The 21,213-nt window shown below is 31.5% G+C and overlaps 1 protein-coding gene across 3 annotated transcripts in view; it reads right to left on the bottom strand.

Moving 5' to 3' along the window:
- Nucleotides 1-21,213, bottom strand: part of Vps13B (vacuolar protein sorting 13B) — a 352,214-nt gene that overhangs the window by 191,059 nt on the left and 139,942 nt on the right. For all 3 annotated transcript variants that reach the window (XR_015038688.1, XM_085808080.1, XM_085808081.1), the window contains exons 17-21: nt 18,905-19,113; nt 16,425-16,761; nt 10,341-10,455; nt 7,954-8,687; nt 3,843-4,078 (exon numbers count right to left, since the gene is read on the bottom strand). Coding sequence is in view for 2 of the 3 variants with exons in the window: in XM_085808080.1 (XP_085664206.1) it covers nt 3,843-4,078; nt 7,954-8,687; nt 10,341-10,455; nt 16,425-16,761; nt 18,905-19,113 (1,631 nt within the window). In the remaining variant the exon portion in view is untranslated. The remainder of the gene's footprint in view (nt 1-3,842; nt 4,079-7,953; nt 8,688-10,340; nt 10,456-16,424; nt 16,762-18,904; nt 19,114-21,213) is intronic.

Here is a 21,213-nt window from a genome sequence, read left to right on the forward strand (position 1 = left end):
AACAGCTAGAAAACAGTAAAAATTTCAGTGGTTTACACTGTTACTTAAAATTGCATTCTAAACCATATGCGAAACTTTCAACATTTTTAAACAGCCAATACATGATTCCATTCTGTACAGAAACTAAGCAAGAAAATGTAAACTGTATGCTGCTAATTTACATAATATACATAAAAAAGTCCTTAAACACTGAAACAAGCTAGAGTTGTGAAACTTGTATCAGCTTACAGGAAAGTGACTATGCCCTGTCACATGAGATCAGCTACAAAATTCCTGGCAGCAAATTTCAAAGTTGCCAATCTAACTACAAAATCTATCACAGGTAGCAAAAAATAAAATTAAAAAAATCAATAGCAGTTGTGTGAAGTGTCACTGATTTATTATAAAATTATACCCAACATATATCAATATCCCGAATAGCTCTGAAATGCAGATCCATTGTTATCTGATCACTGGCATAAATGTCTAATCACAAATGGGACATATTTTAAGACAGATGCAAATTTATTAATATAATTAACACATGTCAGCAAGGTACACTTTATTTTAGTAATAGCAGTAGAACCTTAGTAAGTAGAAAAAACAAACAAAAAACAAGTTCGAGAACTATGAAATATCAGTATTGATGGTCATTGCTCAAAATGTCCACTACTGGCAAGAATACATACAGTACAAAGTCCGTAATCCGGACTCGTCGGGACTTCGGCTATTCTGGATTAGGGATTTTTTCGGATTATAGATCATCAATGTAAATCTGGTAAGATGGCATGCAGAAATTATACAATTAAAAATATGAAACCATAATTTATGAAATAAAGAGCAATTATGATCTAAAGGGTATCAAATTTTACAAAAAAGAAGCTTAATATTTATTTATTTACTTTATTAAACATTTCTTTCAACGTGCACACGTAATGTATGCGCATTCTTTACGCGCATGCGTAATGTATGCACATTCTCTACGCGCATGCATAAAGTTTGTGGCTTTGAGGTCCGGATCATTCCGGATAATTGACGTCCGTATCACAGACTTTATACTGTATTTGTATCTTGCTGGATGTTTTGCAGCACGTCAGGGGTTATGTTACTGCATGCTTAGATAATATGGGTTCATGGGATCATTAACTTCGTGGGATGACAAGATGTACCCCTGACTTTTGACATAATTACATAGAAAAATTAAAAGGCATTAGATCAGACAAACTTGGAGACCACTCCATAATATCTCTGTAACAGATAATCCTCATTGGAAACTGTTCAGAAAGAAGCCTTGAACATTGGTACCACAGCGAATATAGAAGGACTAATGACAGGTCATCTAGGAAATCAGGTACTGTGGTGTTCATTAATTCAAAGCATACATGTCCTGTTAAACTGTAGAGTCATTAGGTATTTTTTTGGAAGCTGGAGAAGATGAAAAATAGCAACCACCTTTGCCAGGAATCAAACCACGGACCTCTGGAATACTGGCCCAGCATGCTGAACCCCTACATCACGAAGGCATGCTAGGGAAGTGGGAGAAATAAAACAGCACAGTTCACACTGTACAGCACAGTTGCAATGAGGTGAACTAAATCCCACAATAGACATGTGGAGACTACTGCATCTGAAGATGAATATCTTGTCACCATGATGGTTTTTCAAGTCCCCACTAGTGCACACTATGTCAACTCAACATCCTACTGAATTGAATTTCACCATATTTGTGCTATACTACCAGTATGTTCATCATGAAGTTGCACCAGCCTACCATGTCTAATAATCTCTTGGCAGCAAATCCTGCATTAGTGTTACTCTCTATGGGCAAGCTCACAATTCATGTAAAATTTGGCCTACACATGTGAGACCTCATCTCACTAACGTTTCTTGCTCTGTAGTGCATGTAGATTAGCACATAGACCAGGACATCCATTGTTTGCAGAGGTACATCTGCTTGACCTGCCCCTGTGTGCAGATGATCGTAATGCTTCCTTCTCTACTAAACCGGCTAACAATACTGATGAAAGTAGCAGCAGAAGGATGCAAATGATTATAGAATTATGATACATATTACAGTACAAAGTCCGAGATCTGGACTTCCAATATCCGGACCTCAAAGACACCACCAACTTTTTTTTGTATGCTTTACGCATGCGCATCTGATTCCCCCCTCTGTGCATAATAAAACATGTGGAGAGTCCAGATTCTTAATTTCACTTTGGCACTAAATAAAATACCTCGTTATTGAAGAAACAATCATTTTAGCATAAATTTGTATGATCAATAATTTGGCTCCATTGCTGCGTATCTGCTTGGTATTACATGTCCAACCAATACATTCTACATAGATACATCGTTGATTTATACCCACTAATATTTTATATCCCTGACGAATCATTATTTATTACATTTTGCTTTCATCACCACACATTTATCAACACATGACAACTTGACTAATGACTCATGTACCAATGCCTAAACAATTTTTTTATGTTAGAAATTGAATAATAAAGAAGATGGTAAACCTTTTATGTTGACATTACACTTGGCAATGATTACAGATTTAAATGTGCTAAGAAATGTTGACAAGGAAAAATTTAACAAAAAAATTCTCTCCATTATGCTAAAAATAGATTTTGTTAATGATACTCATAGGCCAAAAGATTACATTTAGACAGAGAGGTTATGAACGAAAACATTTCGATTCGGAATTCTTGATACAGCAATTATGGGACTTTCAACAATGTAACTGAACAAGAAATTAAGTCTGTCTACAGAATTAAAGAGAAAGTATTAGCACAAAAAATGAAGCAAGTTAAACAATTACACTGAAAAAATGTTTAATAAAGTAAACAAATAAATACAAGTATTAAAGCTTTTTAAAAAAATTTTTGATACCCTTTAGATCATAAATCACGATTTCATATTTTTAATTTTATGATTTCTACATGCCATCTTACTAGTTTTAAATTGATGATCTAATATCCAGAAAAATCCCAAATCCGGAATCGCGGATGTCCCGACTCTCTCGGACTTTGTACTGTACCTCTTTTCCCATACAAGTATACCATCCTGCAGTACTCCTCATTTGAATAACTAACTATGTTAAGACTTGAAGAGCTAGTCAACACAACATCTGAAAAAAACTCCTTGACTGCTAATTTATGTTTCCTCGATGAGGTATAAAATAGTATTTCCATTTGCATACAACAATCCAAACTATCGCCCATGCATTCTTCTCCTGGAGATAAATTTTTTAAAAGATCTGTCATGCCATTAGTGTTTTATTTATGCCAGTCATTGTATACCAAGGAATCAACATTTCAGGGCTTCAATTCAAGTTATCATTGTATACAGGGCATCATTTCATACTCAATTAGTGATGCTCTACATGTTTGCTATTAACATTTTTCTTTCATATCTCTCATAGTTTTTACAATATGACCACTAACTTTCCCAAACTCCTCTATACCAGCACTGCATCTGACCTCATATGATAAAACACAATCCTCTTTCTCTAGGTAGACACAACTTCTACAATTCCAGCTCTTTGCATAAAAATGCTACTTAGATGTTTAAGGACACAACTGAGGATACCCTGTATAAATACAGAGCATAAAAAATCCAATCAGACCATGCAATAAAAAGGATGACCAAAATAAACCAAATTTATTTATCAATTTTAAGAGGCGATAAGTCAAAACACTTGAAATTTTTTACACACAAATTCTACACAAACAAAATATTGAAGAAATATCAATCTTTTTTACATCAGTAAAAGAAAGAAACCTACAAATATATTATAAATAAAACATATGTACTACTTAAATGTACTATATAGTACCTATAACTACTATACTTACTTCTTGGGACTGAGATTTATTCTGATCCTCATAAATTATAGCAGGTGCAACTGCTATGCGAATATTTAATGGTGAAATAACAGGTGTTATTACATTGCTTTCGTTTGCAAAATTTCGATTCTCAGGAATAACACCAATATTCCACTCAAGTGCTGGATTCTCACCCATTGTTAAAGGATGATGTAGAAATTGTTCTCTTTTCGCACTAGTTTGGCATGACATATTGGATCCAGGAACTGAAAATTTCAAATCACACATGGAGTTACAATTTTGTGTAAGTCAATAAAATATCACAGAAAGCACAAATACAAGCATTAGAAAGGCATAATTTTCAAAGAGAACAAAAAATAAATATAGTATGATTCATACAGAATTTACCATTTTCATTAATTATAAACCTTTAAATCAGATATTTACAAAGATAAAATGAAATCATATGCTATTAGCAGTGTTTCGATTCTGGTGTGGAATGACACAACCAAGTTTCATCACCTGTCACAATTTGGTTTAAAAAGGTTTCTCCCTCATCACTGTACCGCGTGAGAAATGTCAGGGCACTACCAAGTCACTTTGTTTTGTGAACATCAGTGAGTATTTTTGGAACCCATCGGGAACACAGTTTGCGATAATTCAAGTGGTCAGACACAATTTCGAACAAAACAGTATGTGAAATTTGTGGAAATGCCTCTGAAAGAGTTGTCATTGTGAAGCGTCTGTTCTCATGAATTGCTTCATCAACTTTCCTTACCAAATCATCGGTGACAACAGAAGGCTGACCACTCCAAGCCTCGTCATGGACATTTGCTCGACCTGCATTAAACATTCTTACCCACTTTCTCACCATTCCATCACTTATCCCGTATTCACCATAAACTTCTGTCACTTGACAATAAATTTCGGCGGGTTTAACATTCCTCGCGTTCAAAAATTTAATCACGGCACGAATCTCACAGTCAGCGGAAGAACTAATTGTCTTAAACATTTTGAATGTGCACAGCAAACTGAAAACACAACATAGAGCAACCAAAATGGCGACAATTGAAAGTCAGTGAACAAGAAAGACTAGTGCGCATGCGCGGGACACCTACCACAGCGCTGCGATAGCGCTAGAACGAAACGGTACTTAGTTTCCGAATATGCTACGTACAACTTCCTTACTTTTAAATGCTTACTTTAGGAAACTCCAAAATTTCTCTCAAGACATAAGATGACTTTCTTATATTATTTCAGCATTCATACCTACCATATTGATGGGCATGGATTCTCATACTTATTTCACATGGATTCATTCTCATATTCAAAATATCAACCTGTGAAAAGTATTTTTAATAATTTCTACAAATAATAGCATTCTATTCCACAGCAAACATCTGTAAAGGTATTATGAAATTATCTCAAAAATACTATATTCCATGTGAGCTCAATGCACAATCTGAAAACAACTGACTGGCCAAATTATTTTTTAACAAAATGGAAAGTTTTTTTTTTTTTAAAAAAGCTATTTTTTTTACCAAATTAAAAATTTTATTTACTAGATATTTATCAAAACACACATAAACAGTAACAATAATGACATAAAGAAAAAATTTCCAATGTATATTTATTTCCCTGTCTGAAACTTAAAGGCTGGTATCTACAAAACATTTCTGTAAGTTAATTCAAAAAATGTATTGACAGCTAAATAATAAATTTTTAGGTACATTTTATTTGAATAATTCCAATATGTTGAATTAATGACTAAGTAACTTATTTTGAACTTAACTAAAAATATACGAATTACAAAAACTTTCCAAGTGGAACAAAACTTGAGAATAAATAATAACAACCTATTATCTTTTTTATTTATTAAATTTTTCTTTCACACACACACACACACACACAATAAATAAATAAATAAAAAGTGTATACTTGTATGTAAATAATTATAAATTTCTTTACTAATTTCAATCTTGTTAAAGTTTGTAACCTTGGAGAAAAATTACTAAAAATTATCTTTATATGAATTGTAGATGCTCATCAGTCAGTCATTTTTTAAAGAAATATGGGAAATACTGTTCACATTACGAATGTATTACCAAACACAGCAATTACCCTTCTTCCAAAAATTTGTAAGTGGATATTATCTTTTAACAAGTATGATAAAAGGTAAATAAAATCCGCATCTACAAATATTTGAATGAGATTTATATGACAGTCTAAATTACTTGCAGTAGTGTAAATCATTTGTAGATATTTTAGATTTTTACTCAAGCTCTTTCTAATGGTAAAGAAAACAATATAAAACTGGATTTAAAATCATTAAAATCTCAAACCTTTCTCCAAATTCTTCCTAAAAAAATTCTAATTAATTTATGAGAAATTTTATTTGCGAGCTGCATAAAACTGCTTTGTGGGTCGAATGCAGGCTACATAAAATTTCTTTGCAGGTCACATGGAGACTGCTAGTTTGAAACCATTGCCATATGAAATTACATTTACTTGAAAACACAAGTAAAAATTAAAAATGTAGCAACTTTCATCATTATTATAATGATTAACTTCAACACAGCTATGATTAAAGAAATTACTGCTACTAAGCTATAGCTAAAGTAAAAAATGCCAGACCACGGGATATTTTTGCAAAATCCTCAATTGAAACAAAGACATAAATGCACAATATTCCACTGATTCATGGCTTACAGAGGCTTATCTCTCTCAGAACCTGAAGCTGTAAGCAGAAAAAGGCACAAAGATGAAAGTAAAATATACCATAAAAACACTAACAGAAATTTTACAAATACTAAAAAATCTGATACAAATGAAATAACTAAGTCACATTTTACTTTTAGAGTATGAACAACAGTGCACCTTTAGATCTGTAAAAATTTCAGCAGATATTTATAACAGCTGTAGCAAATGTAGCAAATGAAAAATGATAGCAGATAATGTCATAGTGATTTCTTCATGTGTAATGTTGTAGTGTAATGCCATAGTTACTTAATTTCATCAATTCTAATGATGTTTAATTTTTCATTGTTCACAACATTTTCTTTTTGTTTTAAATACTTATTTAGTTTAAACCAAATGTACTCATTTTCCAGATTAAACTGCTTAAAAGAACAGATGAATTGTAAATAGTACTTTTCTAAAATTATAATACAACTTATTCTCCTCTCCTGTGTTTTCAAAATGGCTTTGGATTAATTGTGATTCTACAGAGGATGTCATCTTGGTGAATCGGAAGTTGATCATACCTTCACTGTTTCCCACCATAAAAATCAAGCAAACAACTGTTATATTAAATTGAGTAAAATTCTTTTCATCAAATCTTATTGCATTTTAATGCATTATTTAGTACCTGAAAGTTAACTGGCAGCTGAATAACATCTTTAAATAATTAAACAGTGGAATTAACAGAAACAAATAATGATGGATAAAAACTACATTTTTGAGATCTGAAGCATAAGTTTTCATAAATAATTTTAAGTTTTCAAACAAATAACACTTCCCTTTTGAGATAAAAATTAAAATCATAAAAGGTTTGAATGGCAAAGATAATGAGATAGTGATTTATATTAATGTGTTTCTTTACTTCTGTTACTAATTCAACTTTTAAAATCTTTTGCATAATCCAAACAGTACTTTTATAGAAAAGATAACGTTCGTATTTTAATAACAAGTTATTTTTACTTTCCATACATTGCATTAAACTTAACGCTTTTTTATTATCTGCATGTAAATATACATCCGCTTAATGAAGTTTCTTTTAAAAATTCCTCTGTATACTTAATTTAAGAGAAATCATTCAATAAATGGAGTAGAACTTTTTTAAGACTTAAAAAATATTACATTTTTGTGAAATTTAGGAGTTTATACATTTATTGTAATTTTATTAGCAGGAATAATATATGAATATTATTGTGGGACATTAGAGTGAATAGATGTTCTTGTTTCTAAGGCTTAAACTTAGTGCACTGATCTGTCAAATAGATAAAGCTGTAAGCGATTTCATTGTTAATGAAATAGAAGGAACACAATCAGGAGTAGGATATAAACGAATCTTTGGATACTAAAACCAAACGATTGATAACATTTAACACATTCTCCAAGAAAAACTAGTAAAAATACTTACGTGATCCAAGTGCCAAACCAAAGATATCCATTTGGTACTGCCGATCTTCAACTGCAGCCCCAGGTAGTGCAATAGTTTTTGAATTTAAAGCTTCTGAATAAATACCAGGATTCAGAATTATTCTCGGTAATGGATTTTCTACTTGTGATGTCAGAGACACACAATCTAACTGCAATAACAATACTTCAGCTTCCTTTTCATTCTTTGGGCATTCCTGATTCAAACTACTGGAAATGGCTATTGAATCATATAATATATTATTTTCAGGTAGGTACAACTGAATGATATTTGTTTCTATGTACAATAATGGCAAATTTTGACTAGAAAATTTTATTCCTATAGGAGACTTATTTTCATTAATAACATTCGTAGAACTGTAACTTGAAGTTCCAAAAGACTTCCAAAATGGATAAAAGATTTGGTGCATAACATCAAATAATGACACCCATAGAATAATATCAAATGATTTTACTTTGATGTCTATTTCACTAATAAACTGAAGTCCACTAGTATGTGCTTTAGCATGTTGCTTTACATTCCACTTCTCTTTTACATTGGAACATAAAGCTCTGGTATATGTGGCAACCAGAAATGGATGATTGTCAGATTTCATATGTTGTCCTAAAGAAACACTTGTGGTATTTACTGCTGACTTAATATTCTTAGACACCATATTATTACCGAAGAGAATAACACCCTTGTATGGTCCAGACTGCCAATCGCTTCTTTCTAATCTGGAAAAGATGAACACATTAACAGGTAAGACATTATTTATTTGGATAACAAATTAAAAACTTTTGCACATAGGCAGTCAGTTTAAGTTTTTGACAAAACATTCAAGTCAAAACACACAACTGTCTGCTATATGACCAATCTTTATAAGGTATTTCTCCTGCCTTCTTAGCATGCCTTTGTGGTGTAGTGGTTAGCACACTAGACACGTATTCAAGAAATCCGTGGTTCGCGTCCCGGTGAGAGCACTGCTCATTTTTAATCTCTCGAACAACCAAAATAGCTAATGTCTCTACAGTGGAGCCTGAATTAAAAAAGGTGGTTGATTATGATTCTCCAGTACTAGGACTTGGTGACTAGGTCCCCTAATCCCCACTCACCATTTAAAAAGGAGAGTATATAAGGTATTTCTCCCACCTTCTTAGCATGTCTTCGTGGTAAAGTGGTTATAGCATGCTCGACGCGTATTCAAGAGGTTTGTGGTTCGAGTCCCGGTGAGGGCATTGCTCTTTTTTCATCTTTCCTGCTTCCAAAAAACTTAATATCTCTACATCTTAATCACTTCAAAACAAAAACAGCTTAGGAATTACACGTAACAACTGGTGACAAGAAGCAAAAGAAATCCTGTATCCCTCTTCCCATACTAATTCCTTCTCTATAGGACTTTGGCATTGATCCCCCTTCATTCCATACTGACAAAAATGCCTACATCTTATCAGGGATTTGAATCATCCTTTGTTAACAACCATGCCATCCTTGGAAACTTCTTTATGCACATATAAAATTAAATTCACTTCAGTCATTTTCTTCCTTTCTCTACAGTTCTGAATTATTTTTTTCTTTTGGAACAGTTTAAAACATGTATGTATGCTATTGAAAACACGCTGACTTACAGTTACAATTAAATGCAATAACCTACTACATTTTATTTGTATTATGCTTTATTTTATTTCACGTTAGCATTTTTTTTTTTTTTTTGTTTTGTTTTGTTTTGTTTAATAAGCATTTCCGATCAGTTAATAGATCAAAGCACAAATGTACTCTAGGCTGGCTGAGTAAATCTGTATGTTTTAAATGAATTTAAAATACATAACTTATCTTGTTTAAATAATTTGCATAAGAATATATCATTTATTAGCAAGTTATCTGAATGCATACAGTTACCAACAAAGTTAGAACATTTTTATTTCTAACTGCCAGAGCATCTAATTATTCTTTTTATAGAATGATATCTCATTAAAAGGTATTTATGTAAATATTTATACATTTATACACAGTTATGAAAATACAAAATAATTTCATATTAGGGAAAAACATGGAAACAAAAAGGAATTCTATTGCCCCAGAACTGCCGGGTATAGTTCTAGAAAATAAAAGGTAGGTTTAAATGTGATATGATTTCATTATGCAATTAGTGAAAGCAGAATTTCAAATGGTAAACAAAAGGATCATTAAAGGAAGATAAAATTTTCTAAGAAAAAATATTCCAAAGAAGAAAAAAAAGCCCAAACTTTCATCAAAACTCAGGGACAAAGAGAAAAAATTTGCAGAATTTAACAGAGAGAGAGACTATGAAATACTGAGAAAGGTGGCCATTTACTTTTAACAGAATAAAAGAAATGCACCAAATATGAAAAGTATAAATAAAGACTCACTTCCTTAGAAAACAGTTTATACTTAAAGATGATAATTTCACAATGATTTTTGAATATATTTCTTGAATATCCAGAGAAGAAATAATTTCTTCAACATCAATCTCAACCTTGAAATCTATTAAGGATATAATTAATAAAAATTATATATACAAAGATTCATAATAAATTCACATTACACAAAAAAGAACATTATAATAAAACTTTCAGATCAACAAAATTTATTATCAAAGATAAACCACTGATATTATTTTATAACATCTACAGCAAAATTAAGCTTTTATTAACAAATTATGATAAAGCATGTGGAGGTCTATCTCTTTTGTTATGTGACAAGACTGTTAGTGATCTTGTCACATAACTATAATATTTCTCGACTTCAGCCACTATGCACTGAGGGTCAAAATATAATTTTGCAGTCAGTATCCAAAAGGCAATTTTTGAAAATAATAAATTGTTCTAAAATAAATTATTACTATTATTGCTATTAGAAAAGCAAAATAAAGTTTGATCCATAAAAAAATTTTCTGACTCTTGTTCCACAAAAAAGAACATAATTAGAAAAATCATAGTCTTCCTTTTAATTTTGTACATTATAATTCCAGTTTGAAATATTGCCATAAGATCCTGCTATATCAAAAATTACAAATACAAGGTTATGAATTCATCATGCTTGAAAAATGAAATGCAAATATATCTTCTTCCTTAGTACATATACTGGCATCTACGGTTTAACACATCTTAATTTCTTTCCTCTTCAAAGTCATGATGTAAGATGGCAATTTAATTTCAGAAAATGCATAAGAAGGTATTTGTTCAAAAACATATGCTGGTTAGCAAAATTATATAATTCCCATTTGGAACAGAAATGTGAATTACTGATGAAGTAATCTAAAGAAAATGATAAGTCTGAAATTGTAATGTATAAAAAAAAGGAGGACAATTTAAATTTATTATGCTTGTCAAATTTACAGGTGTCTGTCCATACTTAAACTTGAAACTTGTGAGCAGTCTGTAGCAAAAACTATGCAGCAGAATTGCACGAAAATTGGGTAATGGCAGAATGAAATGATGGGAATTTTATTGAGGGAAAAAAATGAAATTAAAAAACCACCACTAGATGGCATTGTGCAATGTAAACTACTGCCATATGCAAATGTCGTAACTATAGTAATCCTGTGCGCGCACAACTACCCTATAAAGATGCGAGAAGCAAACCACAGTCATAACCCTATAATGATGCCAGAAGCAAACCACAGTCATACTCGTTTCCAAGTCAACGGTGATGTAGCGGCACAAATGCATGAAGACAGACTGCAAACCATTGGCAACATTAGTGTTCGACGTACTGCATCACCTGTTGACCAACCTCATTCCACAGTTCATAAGATTTTTCAAAAGGTCTTACACTACTATCCCTATAAACTGTCACTACTGCAGCAGCAGCTCTTACCAGCTGATCTGGATAGTTGATAAACTTTTGCATTGTGGTTTTTTGAGCGAGTTGAGCTCCAGGATGAATGGCCATGGAACATTTTGTGGACTGACGCGGCCCACTTTTACATGGAAGGTGTTGTTAACACGTACAATATCTGTATTTGGGCTGCTACAAACCCACATCAATTCCTTTCCATTACACTCTTCGCATGTAACAGTTTGGTGTGGCTTTACTGCAACCTTCATTGTGGGTCTGGTTTTTTTTTTTCCCCCGAAGAGCACAGCGCCGCAGGGCCTGTGACATGCACTGTCACCAATCAACGATACACTTCATTATTAGAGCAATCCGTTATTCTGGCAAGGCAATGTGATACAACCACTGTGTTTATGCAGGATGGTGCTCCTCCACACATCGCCCGTTGTGTGAAACAAGTGCTCTGCCACCATTTCATTGACGACAGAATCATCAGCCGGCAATTTCCTACAGCTTGACCACCTAGATTCCACGATTTGAATCCTTGAGACTTTTGGCTGTAGGTATACCTCAAGGCCCTGGTCTATCGTGATCCCATCCCATCTCTATCCGACCTTAAAGAAAGTGTAGAATGCCATGTGCCCATTGAAATTCCCCAGTTCACGCTGCTTTCAACAGTCGAACATGTGATTTTATGCTTCCAGATGGTAGTAGACAATGGTGGACATATCGAGCATGTTTTGTAAACTTTTGTAGATTATTTATATGTTCTTATTAAAGCTATGACATGCCACCTAGGGGTGGTTTTTGAAAGTCATTGTTTTTCCCCCTCGATAAAATTCCCATTTCATTCTGCCATTACCCAATTTTCATGCAATGCCACTGTATAGTGTTTGCTACAGGCTGCTGGCTAATTTTAAGTTTAATTATGGACACCCTGTATGTGAGTCAGCTATAGATTTATGACATCAAAAAACAAGGGGAAAATCTCCAGTAAGGATGCATTGTTAGTCAAAAGGATTGTTATAAAACATATGATGGTGCAAGTAAAATGAAATTCTTGGAATTTTATTAGCTATTATTAGTTACTCCTTCTAAGACAACTTTTTTCTTGTGGTTGATAATCAGAATTTAGGGATTTCATGACGTCCAAAGTAAATCTGATTACATTTAAAATCACTTTACATTAAGTGCAAGAGAAACATATTAATGTAAAATTTTAAATTAGGCTTCAGGTAGCTTAGTTTGCCATAGATTTTGATCTGATTTTAAATCAATACAGTTTTGTTCAAAATCTATGTCAGATTAAGATTGCATTTTCGGCTAATACAAAAATGCACTTAACATATTGGCTCAGATAAGCTCATGTATTATACAATTACATCTTCTAATGTATCTCTGATCAGTTGTGCCACATATCAAGGCTTTCATTTTCCAAAAGATTATAGCATCCCCCGGTGCACGCTGGCTCTTATGGTGTAAATAGTCACTACATCTAGTTAAATGAAAGATCATTGGTTTTAATTGCAAAACTTTTCATAGTTTTCACAATTAAAGTCCTAATGGTCTCTACAATTTTCAATTGCAATGATAAAATTTCCAACTTCGGCAATACAAATCACAGAATTTCTATTATACCCCTTTCTATTATACTCCATGAATCATTACACAGATCTCAGCATGGCCAAGAATGTTTATGATTATCAAAATAAAATTCTCTTCATCAAATTATGCAGGATAAACATAGCTTCATCTTGAGATCCTAATAAACTTCCCTATTTTACCAGATCATCGCACCAGATGAGAATACATTTAGTTCAAGAGTTAGTTTGATCAAATTAACTACCATTCATAAAGGGAACAGATTATCCTTCTTAGCGTCCATATGTTTGCCCTCTATATTTCACTATTTTTAGCTCTGTATTGATAACTCTTTAATATCTGAAAAATTAATTTTAAAAAATTCAAGGAAGACTTACATTTGATTAAGACTGCACATTACTATGGAAAATTAGAGATTAAAAACTATTTTTACATTACAATAAATTGTGAAGAATAAGCAATACTAAACTGTTATTTTGTCAAATACGCTTTTACATTTTATTTTAAAGTTATCTAGTTCAGCTTTAGCTAGGAAATTAAATAATGAGAATTAACAAAAAAAAAAAAAAAAAAACTTTGAAGATTACCAAAATCAGTAGTGATCGATTTCCTACTACATACAATACCTCGCTATAATACTGTTTCAAAACACAATCAGTTCTGTCTGTAGCACCATTCAATGACATTCATTTTTAGCAATACTATAGGATCTTACAACTTTTGAAATGCATGTTTTGTACAATTTTAGCAGAATTTAACTGCATTTTACTGAATTTTTATCAAGAATTACTCACACTGTTGTAATTAAGGAATTAATATTATAAAATAAATTTTTAAAATAAAACATTAAGGACTATACTTACATAAACATTTTTACATTTTTAACAAACACATTAATGCATTAGTGTTAATATAATGCTTTTGATATTAATTCTGAAAAAAAAAAAAAAAAAAAAAAAAAAAACTGGCAGTGATATCAAATCAATGACAAGTGTGTGAATGATGTTCTTCCTTGAATTAATACACGTTCCCTGTTGCACAGTGGTTCATTTTGGTATAGATTTAATTTCAAAGCTTGTCATAAAAATGTTGAAGTTATCTAAATAAACACATATTTGTACCTTTTACTTTCATTTTCTCAGTAACTGTAAAACTGAAGCAATTTGAATAGGTTAATTTCAATACTTTTACACTACTATTTTGAACTTTTAAAATACTCATTTTCAGCATTACCATTTTTTGAATTAATAGAGCTACAATCTAAGCTTCTATAAACTAAAAACTTATTACACAGATACCTTTTTTCTAAACCTATTGCCTAAAAGAAGTTTTATTAAACTCTTTGGTGCTATTTTCAGTAACTAAATAGCTGCGAAAATGAACAGTACGCAATGCCATGATATAAAAATAACTTTTCTTTTTCACAATGCAGCAACTATGATGCCATTAGCAAAATTAATTTGTTTCTGCAATTTATAGTTGGCTGTAATGCAAAGGTCTCTGACTTTCCTCAAGGACAATGCCAGCTTGTCTTGAATTCCATACCCGAGTAGGATTCATATGCATATCCTAAGGCATAAATCGATAAAACAAGCTCAGTTCATTCATGGCCATCAGAGGATTAAACAAATGATTTTTAATGGAATTTTAAATATGCAGGGTCTTTGGTAAAGGTGACTACAAGCTTTATTTCCTTAAATATCAATCAATCCTAGACACCTACTGCCAAAGACAAAGTTTCTAAAAACATTATAGAAACAGTTTAAGCACTCTGAAGAAATAAACAGAAAAATTTTAAATTGTATATGGTTCGAATTCAGCAAAAATTCCAGTAAATAAAATATTGATCCTGCTGTGATAAGGTGAACAAAATTACTTACATACCTTAATATGCAAAATTTAAAGATATTCATGGACAAATTCAGAGACTTCTTTTAACACATAATAAGGGTCGGAATTCTGCATCTTTTAATTGAAGTTAGGGAAGAGCCATTAAATAAATGGTATGCACTTTGATGATAGCTCTATGCAAAGTAAAATATTACTAGATATTAAACCTGAAGTTGGCCCCACACATGGTAATAACTACTTGCACCTGTTAATTTTACATGTATGGATTTGAAATCCTTTGTACCTAACTTAAAGCATGAAGCATTTCCTTACAAACTGGAATTCTTGATGTACAGTGATTGTACAAAGAGGTAGGTTTTACGCATTCACACAACCATACACCCACAGTGCATATGTTGTTTTCATAGAATATCTATCTTATTTGCTGAAAGCACATCTAGAGGTATTATCTAAGGAATTACAGCCTATTGTCACCATTTTCAAAAATTTTGTACAGGCAATGTAGCTCAATACTTTATTATTCAGGAAAAGAAAATTATTCTGTTGTAGTTACTGATTTCCTGTCCTGCTATGGAAGACTTCTTGAACCATTCCTTTTGCATTAAGAGTTTTGTTTGTTCCTCGTAACAAGCCTTTAGCATCAGTGGTAACAACAGGGTTTTTGAACAATGCCACACCAAATATCATCAAAAATACTATGAGGGATGCAACTGAAGAGTCTTTTTAAAATTATGTGAAAAAGCTATTAAGAAAAATTTTAAGTTTGCAAGTTTTTTTTAAAAATTATTATTTCAAATTTTCTTAAAGTACACGAAACTTCATTTCAAAATTCAGACTTCACTGACTTTTCTTGCTACAGAAAAAAGGCAGCCACTCTCCTTTCAAAGAGATGAGGGTCTTCTAAAGGAGCAGCAAAACTGACATGCATGAAAACATTATTCATTAAGAAGTCAAATAAACAGAAAAACTTTAACCAGTTAGGCGTTACGCTAAAGACAGATACGATTTCAACTTCTAGAAAGGTTTAAAATACATTCAAACATCTGTGTCTGGCAGGGAATCATGCTGAGTGCATATGAAAAGAGGCTCAGTGACTCAAAACTAAAAAGGCTGATTTCAACAGATTTTAATTTCATAAAATCTACAAAGATACAAAAGTATATGAAATGCATTAAGATGAAAAAAATATACAAGGCAAAAAGGAAACAACTTTTTTAACTTACTCTCAAAATCAGCAGCATTGTCGAGTTTACTTAATAGTATGATGCTCATTTTAGACAGAGTTAACTGAGTCCAAAGAGTTAGTTTCTTTGGTGGACTGCACTCAACAGAATCACTAGATCTGTTCTCATTAGAAAATGCTTTATTGCAGATATTGGCATTTTCATACAAATTTTTTTGTGCACACTTTGTATCAGGATGAACAACTTCAGGAGCTTCGCTTCCACGTTCCAATATATCAGGTGTTTTCACATTAAAACATGAAATCCGCAATTTTATTCTTTCAACAAAATTAATACATGTAGAAATAGTCTGTAAGCAGTCCACAAGAAGCTCTGCCTAAGGAGGAAATATTAAGGTTTAAAGCAGCACATTAAAAAAAAATTTTAATATAACATTCATTGTATGTAAAAGCACTTCAAGCACAAGCTTCTACAAAACTTAACTATGGCGAATTGGACAACAGTTTATTTATTAGGGAAAGATGCATGTGAAGAACTTAGCATAGTTCATATTCATTTCCCATTATATTACAGTACAAAGTCCGTAATCCGGACTCGTCGGGACTTCGGCACTTCAGGATTAGGGTTTTTTTCGGATTATAGATCATCAATTTAAATCTGGTAAGATGGCATGCAGAAATTATACAATTAAAAATATGAAACAGTAATTTATGAAATAAAGAGCAATTATGATCTAAAGGGTATCAAAATTTACAAAAAAAAAAGGGCTTAATATTTATTTGTTTACTTTATTAAACATTTCTTTCAATGCAAGTTGTTTAAGTTGCTTCGTTTTTTGTGCTAATACTTTCTATTTAATTCTATAAACAGACATAATTTATTGTTCAGTTACAATGTTCCACTGTTCAAGTCATGTAACTGATGCGTTGAGAATACCGACTAACTTGTCAATCGAAATATTTTCATTTTCAATAACCTCTCTGTCACTTTCTTCACTATCAGAAGTGCGCATGTGTAACGCTTTACTGGCTTTACGCACATGCGTAATTGTGGCTTTCATGTCCGGATTATAAAGGCATCGTGGCTTCGATGTCTGGATTACAGATCATTCCGGATAATGGACGTCTGGATTACGGACTTTGTACTGTATAAATTATCATCATAAGCATTTCTAACAATAATTCCAGTATTAAATTTTTTGTTTTGCGCAACAAATCTTACATTGCTTGCCATTAACTTCTAAAGCAGAATTTGCTTAGGTAAAACTGTCTTAAATTGATTAGCTATGAAATTACACAGTACATTTGATACTTTAAGAATTCTGTCCCTAACAGTATGGATTAGTCAGCTAACAGAAAAAATGCCTAGCTTATGGAATCAGAATTTTTCTATGCTACTGTGTACATACTTTAGCAAACAAAAATTAAAACAGTATTTCACAAATGAGTTTCTAATTCACTGTTACTTTAATCTGTGGAAATTTATGATTTTTTAAAAATAATGCTAGGAAATGCAAGTTGATGGTTATTTATGTTGTTTCTGAGATGTTTCGAAAACACTACAATACAACATATTTCACATTTTTAAACTAATGAACAATTAATTCATTGTGACATCAATATAACAATACTTGAAAAGCCAAAATTCAAACTCAAATTAATCAGACTCGGCATCATTTAAAATACACATTTAAAACTTTACCATTTATCTACACATAATCTGACTGTTCTTTGGAACACTTTACACTTGCAGCATGTTAAGCCATGCTCATGAGCAGGAATGAAATTATTTTGTACTGTGTAATATTAATTTTAAAGGCCAAAATAGAAGAAAACAGCATCAAGAAAATGTTATTTAAAAATAAAAAATAAAAAAACTATACTTGGGAAAAAAAAAAAAAAAACAGTTTCACCTACCAGTACATAACAGTAAAATAGCTGTCAATTTCTCCAAATGCACGAAGTTCATTAAGCTATTTTTTAAAAGGAGGGGAATTTGCATATAAAATATTTGAAACCATCATAATTCTATTTACATATTGTAATGTTTCCTTATACATCAATAGTTCTACATTTTATTTAAAAAAAGCCACTTTGGCATTATTAAAATCTTCAGATAAAAGATTATAAGAAGTAAAATTACAATAAGCACAGAAGTAAAGTAATCAGAACTTGCAAAGAAAATTCAGATCTAATACATGTCATTCCATGTATTACATGTCACAGTTTGCCAAATAATATGCAAAAATGGATATTCACTAAAATGTTCTAGCAAATACTGTACTGGTAATTTATTGTGAAACAACCATATACAAGTGACTTCAATTAATAATGAAGAAAAAAAGTTGCGAGTTCTTACCTCAAATGCAGAATTAAATCATACAAATTTGCTATATATTTTAAACTATATAACTTTCTTCTTTTATAAATATTAGTAGAGAGAGAAATAAACATGTAAGTATAAAATAATTGACACGTGGATGTAAATAAAAAAAAAATTAAAAAAAAAAAAAACTTTACCTGGAATGCAGAAATATTAAGACAGACACATTTGCTATCCATGTGAACACAAAGACCCAACTGATTTTGATTGCTCTTAGAGGATAATGCTATTGTTGCTGAAGAGGTAGTAGGCATTAGTAGATAAAATACATCATTTGAAGATTTCATGTTAGCAATTGTGTATATACTGAAATTATCTATTTGTAGAGACCAAGGAAAACCCTGACCTGTTATTAAATAAAGATTATGCAAATAAGAATGTCATAATAAGAAATTTAAAATATAACAAGAAATTTAAAAAATAACAAACTAAACTGTTTATACAATTAGACAGAATTCTACATAAAACAGCACATTTAAAAATATAAATTAAATGCCCCATGTTTAAAACTGTAGAAAGGTACATTACACAAAATCCAAAAAATATTACAGTAATCAAAATGCATTTTCAGCTTAATTAGCATAATAATTATTTCAATGATTTTAAATGTATAATCCTTTACACTATTTTAACATATGCATATGCAATATTTAGTATAAATTTAATGCTTAAAATTGTTACAAAGTTTACTGTTACAGTTTTCAAAAGCATAATATGCACATTAGCTCCCTGAGTTTTGGAGGGGAGGGGGAAGATATACAGTTAAACTGCTAATAAGAAAATTGAAGAGCTGCATCTAAATCAGTGGTTCTCAAACTTGTCTGTATCACTGCCTCTTTGACTTCATCATACTTGAGCATAAACTTCTACACACTTTGTGTGTGTAAATTTTACATATTTCTTTAAAAACAAACTTTTTTTGGCATTTATTCATTTTTCATAAGAAACATATTATATACACATACAATTACAATAACAACAATATAATTGACGCAACAAAATAACATTAAAGGGGTGTTGGAACCCCAAAATCTTAAAAAAATTTTGATTTCGGATTTTTGCATTTTCAAATTCTCTACACTTTTATCTTTCTAAAAATACCATTCTTTAATTTCTATGAAAATTAGAGCTGTAAAAAATATAGTTTTAATTTGTCATTAACTGCTTTGATCAATGAGGAATTTTACATAAAAACGCGTTTTTCTCCAAACATGATTTTTTTTATACTCGGTGTACCTTTTTAAGGAACTACTGCTCACAGGTATCTAAAATTTTTACGGGCTTATTTATTAAGTTTCCTAATATTAGCTCTACTCTTATATGTGCCCTAATATCACCAAATGTGGTGATATGTGTTCTGCGATTGCGTGCTGTACGGCAACCTTGTTGATATTGAAAAATCTTTTGCTGGAGCGGTTTGATTGCTCTTTGGTTCGTGTCATGCGTGTTTTGAAATGGCCTATGTTGCAATGATAGATGTGGTGGCAAGATTTCAGTCGCATATTTTAGATTGTGTGAAAAGTAAATTTAGTATTAAAAGGTACAATGTTGGCATTGCTAATGAGTCTTTTGTTCACGGGTGTGTTTATGAGGATCGAAGTGTATTTTTGGAATTTCTGTGGTACTTTTAAAACGGAGTCCGAAATGCGGAGCTGCTATGAGAACTCGGACAAAGAAGAGCATTTCTGATAATTCCTGTGTGGATTTGCAGTCAAATGGTTGCTGCTAAAGTATGTGACTGACAGCAAAGATTTGGATTGTGGTTTTCGAGTACTAAGTTAACTTTGAAGGAAGTTTTTATCGTTACTTTCGAAATTTTGAATCTCAGAAAGACATGTGATATAGCAAAATCGTGGCACTTTTATTCAGAGAGTTTGTGTGACTGGCGAAATTTTATTCAGGAATGTATTATGATAAGTGCATTTTATTTTACTGTTTTGGTTTTGTAGAATGTTATGTTCATTGTTTTTTTACTATGAATTTCTGTTCTTATTGTTGTTTTTTGAATTGTTTGTAATTTAGTTTAGTTTATTTGGTTGATTTGTGAGTAATGCCTAGATTGTGCAATTCGTAGATTTTTTTAAAGTTTAAACAGAATGTGTACATGGTATTTTTTGAAATTTATTGTTATGTTAATTTATTGAAGCAAGGTGTGCATAGTTCGTAGATTCCTTTGCTGTGCAGAATGTGCAAATCCTACATGTTTTTTTAAGTTAAAACGTATCGCTGTGTACATAGATTCTTGTCAAATATTTTTGGTTAGAAACTTTATGTTTTTGCTATCTAAATTTTTGTTTTTCTTTCAGACTTTTAGCTTAAATTGTGTCTTCAAAACGTGGTTTTTGCATATGCGAAAACCGCATTTTTGGAGACATTTTAGGCTTAAAATTTGAAATGTAGACAAAAAATTTAGGCAGTAATATCGCGACGTGGAGTTTCTTGCCAA

Source organism: Stegodyphus dumicola, chromosome X1 (genome assembly GCF_044657685.1).
Source record: "Stegodyphus dumicola isolate Sdum_Otavi_A_Nest chromosome X1, ASM4465768v1".
In the NCBI taxonomy this organism is placed as follows: domain Eukaryota; kingdom Metazoa; phylum Arthropoda; class Arachnida; order Araneae; family Eresidae; genus Stegodyphus; species Stegodyphus dumicola.